Genomic DNA, 10,481 nt, shown 5'->3' with positions numbered 1-10,481 from the left:
GATGCATCCTTCTGTGCTTCTACTCTTCTTGCCTCCTGTGCCATTGTTTGCAGAAATGAAGACCACAAGTTCCTTGCTGGAATAGCTGGAACATTCACCACTATTTCAGCTACTGCAGCAGAAGCACAAACAATCTTAATGGCCACCTCATGGACCATAGCTAAGGAGTGGCAAAATACCACAATAATCTCTGATTGCAAAGAAGCAGTGGACAACATCAGCAGTGACCAAGCACCTGTTTCATTACTCACAAATTTGTATGGAAAATGCAGGGAATTGCTAAAAAGCCAAGGACACCTATGGTTGAAGTTCAGAAGAAGACAACAGCTCGTGGAGGTGGATTACATAGCAAGAAAAGCCAGGAGCCAGCTGAGTCTGTTGGATCAGTGCATTAACATTGCCCCCCCCCCCCTTGCATCTTTGATGATATCTCAGAAAACAATGAAACAAACTTTTTGGAAGCATGCTTGCTTCGTAACTTTTGGGCCATATGTGGCTGTAGTATTTCACCCATTATGAGTAGAGAAACATAACAATTAGAACATGTTGTATGATGGTTTGTTAAATTTCTAATCTTGTTACTTTTTCGTACCAAAAAAAAAGTGTGTCATAATAGAAATGTCACATATTTAGTATCTTAATTTTTTTACACCACATGTTAAATTAAATTTTACTAACTGTTAAATTACATCACGTTACCTACATTATTTATAGGCAATTGAAAGTAACATAACTGATAAATACAGAATAAGTATCAAAAGGTATCATGATATGTTTCAAATTAAAATTCTAATTAATTCCCCCTCCTATAACCAGATTTGATCTCATGGGAGATGGAACATCTAATTTTCTCACCTATTTTATTCACCAAGATGGTCCACCATTAGATCCTTGTCCAACATATGACCTAAAATCAAAATCAAATGTCCAAATTTCAAATATAATTAAAAATAATTTCCAACTGAATTTAGTTGTGGGGTATTTTTGTAGTTTAGCATATTAAATGTAATGTCCCTACATAAACCAATAGCCAGGTAATATTGTTTGGCAATTGAGATCTATCACAAATTATATACTCTATATACTAAGTATATATTTTATTTTTTCTTATTATATTTTTAATTTAATTAAATGTAATTTCTTTTGGTGAAGACAAATTACAAATTAGTAAATGTACCCAATTTTCTTTTCCACACAATTTGGGTCATATGCCTCAGGCCATCAGCCTTCTACCACTCCCTTTCAAAAAACAACCTGCCTTATTTTGGCTTGTTATATACTCCTATCAATTTAAATGTTCTTGTCCTCGATTTACGTGTTAGTACGTACAAATTTGTAGGTACCAATTAGTTATGCAAAATGAGGGAAGGAGTGGAAACTACTCCTCTCATCATTCTTGTAAAGATGACACCGGGTACGGCAGCCCAACACGAAAAAAGTATGGCCCAACACAGTTATTGAAAAACACATGTCGGATTAAAGCACGAAGTCGTAGTCTGAACTCAGACCACAATTTTTAGGAAAAAGCATGGCCCGACACAACATGACACAATCTGACATAACAAAGAATGTTAAAGTGAGTACATTTAATCTTATGCACGGGGTAAGACCCGACCTGCACGAGGGGACGTAGTCTTGGGTTGCCTTTTTTAAACTTTCAGCCTGACCCGACATAAAACAAATGAGCTTGGCATGGATCTGACAATTCAGGCCTAAGGTACGTGAAGCTCAGCACAAGGCACAACTCACAACCATCTTTATTCCCACATATTTGGTTACATCAAATGGTCAGTGATCGATACTTGTTATCCTCATCTGGGACGAGATATTTGTTCCAATTATTCTCCTTCGTAAGTGGTGGACGGTTTCAATAATAAGTCCTCGCTTCATAACATGGTCACTTGACTCACTTCTAATGATCGGTGGTTAAATGGTACTGATTAGTTATGCAATTTGAGGAAAGGAGCAGAAACTACTCCCCTTATCATCCCTCATATTGGCTACTTCCAATGATCGGCGATCGATTCATATTATCCTCATTGCGAATAAGCTCCCAAAGGGTTTAAGCTCGCCTGAAAGTTGAAACCCTGAATATAATTGCTTGAATAACATGTAAGACAAAAGTGGAAATCTTTAATATATTTGCTTTTAGTTTGTTAAAAGAGATTTAAGTACAATTGATTTTGAGTGACTATCTTTTTCTAGAAGATAAGTTCATCACTCATTCATCACCAACTCGCTAAAGTAAACCAATAATTAACTACTCTATCATCATCATTCATCCGTAAATGACAAGCAAAGCCCCAAGACTATCATCATCCTTAGTTAAAGATAATTGTGGGCCGTGCTGTGCTTCGAGCGATCCACAAGCCCTCACAACAAGCCCACTTGTTACATGCCAGGTTGTGCCGTTCAAAACTGCAGCTCAGACATCGCCCAAGCCACCCTCGTGCTGGGTCTGACAATCTGTCGTGCTTAAGCCTAATTTCACTAAATTTACATTTTGTCTTGCCTTTTCCCAAAAACGTGGCCCCAGCCCAACCAACGGTTTATGCTCGTATCCAGCCATGTTTTTTTTTTCGTGCTTGTGCCTGTCAATGCCGGCCCGGCCCAACCCGATACCCTCTTAATCTAGTGCGTGCGCTTTAAGAAGAGAAAACCCAAGCAACGCGTAATTTTACCACAATCTTAAAAAATGATTTTGATGTTTATACTTAGGATTGTGTTTACCAAATCCGGGTAAAAGAATAATAAAAGTAATGGCACGTTTCAAGATCTTGCATTAACATATACGGAGTAAATGTCACAAAAGATAATGCGTGGAATTTTTCTGTCATCTCCTATACTCTTTTGTTAGCACAAAGAATCTGAATAAAGAGTTGTCCAGACAAATATACCAACTAAAAATACCTAGAATGAAGCTGACAAAAAGCAACGGAAATTTCCCAATCGGATACAGGTGTGCTGTGCGTAAAAAAAAATATAAAAAAAGCATTTAGATAAAAATTAGTACAGAATGTGAAACATTAAGAGATGAAGCATAAATCACAAAAAGCTTCAACTAATTTCTACTCAGCAAACATGAAGAATCTCCTCATCTATTCACGGTGCAAAACTGGAGAGCATAGAAGATACTGTAGACGCGCAAGAAATGGTTTGAGACGCATGTTAACTAAGCTCAAAACAAGTATATATCCCACCAAGTTGCCAATAAAATTTGAAAAGACTATCAACTTACGGAGTATCAAGCATTTTGCTGCCCATTGATAAAACCGCCAGCTGATTTGAACCAGCGCATGAGATTCCGATGATCCTTCACATAAAGCCATGCTTGAAGGAAAGGAAAAAGACTCTCATTTATCCCACGTTCTTCGATAAAACTGTGAAAGGCATCTCTTGTTTCTTCATCAAGATTTCTGTCAAATGATAAAAATGACATCCAAAAAAATATTACATTTCAAGAAACATATCTCTACCATTTCACCATTTTAAAATATTTGCTAATAAGAACTATTATAACCTTATATAGTCAAATAAACGAAACGTCATCAAATGAATTAGGAAATAATGTGCACCCAATCACGAGCCAACGTAGATTCTGGAACTGTTATTCTCAAGTCTCAACTCTAAGACCCCCATATCTGTTATAAAGAAACTATCTTCCATAATCAGTACTAATTTGGACTTACGGAGCATGGACCTTTCTAAAGAGGAGAAAACAAGAAATCCCTATGAATAAAAGCTCAACTAGATCAGTTTCCATTTTGCTGAGAGTAGATAAAAATATAATTTCTGAATTTGTGATCAATCATTCAACCATCCAACCCAATCACCATCGCTTAAATGACTCCCAATCTGGAATAAACACCAATATACCCTCCAAAGCTACAAAAGAAGATATATTTACAATTATCTATGAGATACAAGCTTAACGATATACTTCAATATTTATTGTAAGGCTAAATACCTAACATGTTAACTTTCTGTCTTCTAACAAGCATTGATCTTTCTAGCAAGAAAAAACACAAGCATATGAACTGTCGAAATATGCCAAAATTAAGCATAAATTGACAGATTTGCAGGATTCTATTCTACCAAAGATAAGTATTGTAAAGAATATCGTGTCTACGCAAAAAACATTCAGCTACAAGTAACCTGTACAAATGATCCAACTTCTCCCTGCTCTGAATTTTGACTATAAACTGCACTATGCACTATCGATCAAATCTACCAAGCAATGTCTTAGCCTAGTGGAAATGATTTTACCTTCCAACCGAAAAGTTGGGGGTTCAATCCCCACTAGGGGCACTTTGAGGGAGGGTTCCCTTACCACCCCACCACTCTCAGTGTGTCTAGCCCGCTAACCCGGGTCGGGTTAACCCGTGTGGGGTTCCGGCCGTAGGCCACTTCATCTTACCCTAAAAAACACACATATTGACCAAATATTCAAAAAGATTGATGATTAGATGATCTTCCTCCAATTAACCTAGTGAAAGATCAAAATCTAAAACTGTGTCAGACCATTGCACAAATACCATTTTTTTCAATAAGGATTTCTTTTTCTATCAAATCAAAAATCTGATACATGGATTCTAAACGGATAGTTCTAAAAAAACAGTCCCATGAAACTCGTTCGAAGTTACAATGAACAATATTCAGCCTAATTCGCCCTTCAGCCACTCTACTTTTATTGCAAACATCATCCTTCCATTTCATTGGCTCTAAAAGTTGGCGCTTTTGGCATATCTATAATTAGTAGTACAACCTGATTTCCCAGTTTTGTGTTGACTTCAGGGGAATGAGCACAATGAAATAACAAAAGCGACATAGACAAATACAGACCCTAACGTATCAGGTTAACGTTTGCCTGTACAATATTGTTGATTATATCCGTGACTGGTCAATGTGCTCTGCAAGTTGGCCTAGATGCTGCAAATACAAGTCCATGAACATACATTTGACATCTATTATTTTTCTTTGTAAGCAACATAAAGCTGGGTAGGGTGCCTTATTACTGATTATATCTATGAGTAGTCAGTGTACTTTAGATGCTTGCAAGTCCATTGACATATATTTTTACTCCTTGTAAGCAATATAAAGCTGTGTATGTATTTAGTAAAAGGTTCTCAAGGTCATAGAAGCCACAGAAGGTAACAGTTTTAACTTCATGATTCAATATCAAGAATTAGACAACAATCCATCCTGAATTAAAGCATTCAATTAGGAGATAACAAAACAATTCAACATACCTAACCTTTGTTTAACGAGGGGCCAACTCAAACCTATTCTAAATGAAACTTTAAGTGAAGGGGATAGATCATGAAAAACAGATGAAAGGCAGTGCAAAAGCTTAATTAGAACCCAACGGTACTTGAAAGAGTCAAGACTAGATACAATACATGCCAAAAGCCTATTATTCAAAAAAAACTAATCCATATCAAGTTAATTACTACATTTTAGGTCAAATAAAAGTAGGAAACACTTACTTGCACTTGATTTAAATTTTTTGAAATAGGCTCACAGATATTTCAAAACAAAAAAGGATTTATGTTCCTACATTCATCCTACCCAGAATATTACACGTTGTTAATCAAAGAGTACAAGAATCGTTTAAACAAGTAGATCACCTTCATTGTCAGATGTAACTAGTTTGCAGTATACAATAATCATAATACCCCTGATGGATAAATAGCCAAAAACTGCCAAAACTTTGCTCTAGTGGACCTAAGTGAACGTCAGACGTGAACCTTCAAGCTTGAACAAAGCATTAGATATAAAAATGTTTCTAGGACATAAATATAAGCGTAATGATTTTTTTAGTAAATGACTTTCTCAACCATCCAGATTCTCAGTTATTTCACCTAAACAAATAGGTTTTTGAGGGATTCCCAAAAGTTCAAAAACCCTTTTGAACTTGCCCAACCAATCCCTGATATTAGGTTTCTTAAATCGTATCCTATGCGCTACTTCCACCTATAATCTTCTTGGCATCATGCTACATTGCTACATATAATCTTCAGCACTTAGTGCCTCAGTTGTTATACCATTAACACATTATCATTTCAACTGGGTAGTAGGTTCACAAAAGTTCATCATTGGTAAACCAAATCATAGCTTAAGTTCATACCACGACCATTTCCATCAATCACACACCCTTCATATGTCCTCCGAGGCTCAATCATTGACCTTTGCCTATTCCACTTCATCGAATCCCGCAATCAAGGAAGCATGTAAATTCATCCATCTCTACCCCGAATATCATCAAGCTATCCAATTCACATCACTTCAACACATCACTTCACTATATCCATGTCTAGTGACCTCGTGAAATTCTCCTACTTAGCCAAAAATATCTTCAATTTCAGCATCCTACTCGGTAATGCTTTCCACTGACAAAAAGAATGACCTTTTACCTTACCTATTACCTATCATTCACACACCAAATAAACCATAGTCTCATTGGACTAAATCGACAAAAACTCGCTACATAAACCTTTAACCCCCTGTTGGGAATGGAGCAACAACAAACACAATAACATGAATGAAAAATAAAGTACGATAAATAAACAACACACTCGATTTATGTGGAAAACTCCTTCTCAACAATAAGAGGGAAATCACAGTATCTAGGGACAAAACTTCACTAACAATAATTGAGAGTACAATGGGAACACCCCAATTACATTATGCTCACATTTATAGAGCACTCCACCGATTTATCTAGAAGACAAATATTTCAAGAACCAGTCCTTACAACTTGCTGCCAACGCATTCACCGAGCAAGATAAAAAGACAACTTTCTACACAATTCTACAAATTGTTGCACTATACTCCCTCCGTCCCAGATTACTTGTTACACTTTCCTTTTTCGTCCGTCCCAGATTAGTTGTTACACTTCTAAATTAGGAATGACCTCACAATTATTATATTGTCTCACTCTTCCAACTATATTTTTTTTGTCCTCACACCATCTCTCATTCAATTAAAAAAATACCCCACTGACTCCTATCACATCTACTTTTTCAATAAAATAACAATTGATAACCAAACAACCACTTATCACCTAAAACTTTGTACAAAGGTAAGTGTAACGAGTAATTTGGGACGGAGGGAGTAATAAAGTTTCTAGGTGCTTCTTCAAAATTCCACTACTTTTCTCTTCTTCATTAATTATTAATTATTTTCATCAATTAATAATTAGATTTATTATAATACTAGTTAGCACCTATACAATGCACAATTTCAATTTTTTTTTGAACATTTAGTTTATTCAAATGATTCTTTTATATGGGTGACAAAGGTAACATCAAAGTGGACCAGTGTATAAAAAAGCACAAAGCGCACTAAAGCGATATAAGTCCTAGAGCTTAAGCGCGACAAAGGTAACATCAAAGTGGACCAGAGTATGAAAAAGCGCAAGGTGCGCGCTTCATCGAAGTGAAGCGCACTTTTTAAGAAGTAAGGTTTTTTACTATTATGCATATGTATCTTACTAACCACAAAAATATATAAAAATCAGATTTGCTTCCAAAAATATATTACTCTTTGTTTTAACAAAAATAAAGCATATAACATAGTGTTTATCCAGATGCTAGGGTCAGTTGATGAGACTTTTTTCTTCTTCTTTCTTATTTTTCCTTTTCTTTTGGACTCTTGATCTACTTTCTATTATTAAGGATTAAGGCTTCATTTGGTAGAGCGTAAAACGTTTTCATGGAAAACAATTTTCCCCTTTTCAATCATTTTACGTTGTTTGGTTGGATAAGGGATGGAAAACAATTTTCGATGACTCCCTCAAAGGTGGAAAACCCTTTTCCATTTGAAAGGGAGGGAAACCACTTTTCCTTCTTTCCTCCTTACCTCCCTCTCCTTTCTTCCCCTCAATCACAAGAGCTTCGCTCAGACCTAATTAAGCGCTTTACCCTAGAGCTTCGAGCTTCAAGGCTTAAGCACGTTTTTTTAAACACTGAAGTGGACATTAGTTAGTAATCAATGATTTACAATATCAACAACTATTAAAAAAAGGGGGGGGGGGGGGGGAGTTGTACGTATTTAAATGCAGTAATAAAAGGACTCACTTTGTAATTTATTCCACATTGAATATTTTAATGTCATTATTGTTTCCAAGAAGATTTTTCTTTTTTTTTTATGCAAAAGAGACAATAAAATCTAAAATACAACTAAGAGGATCCAAGAAGAATTAATTGGTGGTCGAGCTTAGCTTCTAAAAAGCATTTAATTAAAAAAAGCATGTGAGATTTTGGAGGAAAAATAAAATGTGCTGTAGTATAATATCTCTATTCTATAAAGGAATGCTAAAGGTGGCATCAAAAATGTGAACCACCCGTAATACCTCCACTTAATTTCTTTTTAGAATTAAAAAAAATTGGTTTTGCTAACAATAAACTGATATTCAACACCTTTACTCTTAAATACCTTTGACTTAGCTTTATACAAAAATATATTTGATTATCAAAACAAAAATAGAAAGGTTAATAATTTGATTAGCTCTATTCGATAAGGGAGTTGTTGAGGTGGGGTCAAAAATTGTACTTGAATTCTCCCATTAACCTTCATCATTTATACTACGTATAATATTGATTTTTTATTTAATTAACGCACGCAACGCATGCATATATGCAGTGTCGGGGTTACATTCACGCCAAAACTAAGGGACCCTGTGCAATTTCTCAAAACGGGGCCCCTTAATTCATATTTTAAATAAATACGATAACATTGAAGATAAACACCGTTTTATTCATCAATTTCATGATAACATTGAAGATTTAGCCGTTGAAAATGAGATTTGATAAGGAATTAAATGATGAAATTAATATGGGAGATGAAGGATTCTTGGGAAATTGGATGAGAAGTTTGGAAGAATGACTGAATGGTTCAAAATCAAAAGAAATTCTACTTGTCAAGGGACTCGAACCCAGGACCATTGGGTTAGTATCAATGCACTTTAACCACTACTCCAGTTTTGTTTTACGTGTATTTAAGAAACTAATTACATTATATCTGAAATTTAAATTTGGGGGCCTATTCACCCCGCACTGCCCCAGCATATATGACTAGCATATACAGATGTCAACTAACTTAGTTGGCAAAGTTTTGAGTGGTGGTACCCTGGGATCAAATCCATCACCATCGCCTTGCACTTTGTGCCTCTCTCTACACCAAGAAAAAATATGTATATAGATTTGGGATTTAGGGACACTTAAACCAACACCCCTAACAAACACAACAACTCTCCAAACAAGGAACTCTAAGTATCAAGTGGCCTATGTCCACAAGTGGCTCGTAGTGGTACCCATTAAGTATTGGTACTAGAGACTAGTATGGTATTGGTAAACCAAAACATAGTTAAGATTTAAGAAGTACCGATACAAATCATTTGCATTATTGGTAGTGATATAGCCATATTGGAGTACTATGTTGGTACTAAAAATGGTTATATATGGGTTACTTGTGTCCAGCCAGCCACTTGAGGTTTAGCGTTCCTCCTCAACAAACACTATCAAGTAACCAACACTATCAAGTAACCAACAAGACAAGATACATTTCGATAAATTGGCAAACAAAGAAACAAACCCAACAAAAATCGAAAGAGAGAGACAAGGAACGAACTCGAAAAGCGGGCCGGTGTAGTTGTTGGGAACCATAAGAAACCCCTCTTCAGAAGACTTAGGTCTAAGAGCAACAGAGTGAATCCCCAAAGCATCAGGATACAACCCACATAGGAAATGCAAAGAATTACTCATCCCAGGCTTCGACACATCAACATGAACAAACAGCTGATTAATCTCTCCCTCATCATCATCATTACCATCTTCATCTTCAACTATATTTGCTAATCGCATTACAGAAATGCTAATTTCCTCGTTATTGTAACTCCTTTTCAGCACCGGACCATTCGAGTCTAATGCTCCCTTCAGAATTGTGAAATCAGCAGGTGGGCTAACCTTCTGCAAACATTCAATTAATTGCAAGATCGATTAAGGGTTTAACAAAATTTAGGGTTTAACAAAATTGGAGAAATTGGGGAAGAAAAAAGCGGGAAGTATACCGGAGGTGGAGTCATCTTAGAGACTTCAACGTAATGGTCTTTGAGAGAGCGAAGTAGCATGTTGTTGACGGCGGAGGATACGACGGAAGAATGTCTCCGAGATGTCATGCGCCATGGTTGGGTAACGCCGCCGCCGGCGACGGCTGCTATTGCTCTCCTCAACATTTTTTGTGGATTAATCTAAGAAATGGAAAACCCCGTAATTTTCTATGGTTTAAACTTAAAACTTGAATCAGGTTATTGGATGGTTAAATTAATCAAAAGATTTTGGGTAAGTACGTTTAACGGTTAGATCATTTTTTTTTTTGGTGTTAACTAAAATAATGTAAAACATAACTAAAAGTAATAAAATCATAACTAATTGAATAACAAAATAGTTAAGGTATAAAGACAAATAGACAAATAGACAAAT

At 35.9% G+C, this 10,481-nt stretch overlaps 1 protein-coding gene across 2 annotated transcripts; it reads right to left on the bottom strand.

Annotated features, from left to right (window-relative positions):
* Positions 1–2,816: 2,816 nt before the first annotated feature.
* LOC110793902 (uncharacterized protein At2g39795, mitochondrial) lies at positions 2,817–10,277 on the bottom strand. Of its 2 annotated transcripts, XM_021998839.2 has the most exons (4): positions 10,070–10,277; positions 9,631–9,968; positions 3,239–3,416; positions 2,817–3,134 (listed from the first exon to the last, which is right to left on the bottom strand). In XM_021998839.2, the coding sequence occupies exons 1-3, from the start codon at positions 10,232–10,234 to the stop codon at positions 3,245–3,247; spliced, it is 675 nt and encodes a 224-aa protein (XP_021854531.1). In that variant the 5' UTR covers positions 10,235–10,277; the 3' UTR covers positions 2,817–3,134; positions 3,239–3,244. The 2 variants fall into 2 exon arrangements, with proteins under 2 accessions (XP_021854531.1, XP_021854530.1); XM_021998838.2 differs by having other exon boundaries at positions 2,817–3,416.
* Between the last annotated feature and the right edge of the window lie 204 nt (positions 10,278–10,481).

This window comes from Spinacia oleracea, chromosome 2 (genome assembly GCF_020520425.1).
Source record: "Spinacia oleracea cultivar Varoflay chromosome 2, BTI_SOV_V1, whole genome shotgun sequence".
NCBI classification, from domain to species: domain Eukaryota; kingdom Viridiplantae; phylum Streptophyta; class Magnoliopsida; order Caryophyllales; family Amaranthaceae; genus Spinacia; species Spinacia oleracea.
Note: the sequence above shows the minus strand (reverse complement) of the source record. Positions and strands in the feature narration are given on the sequence as shown.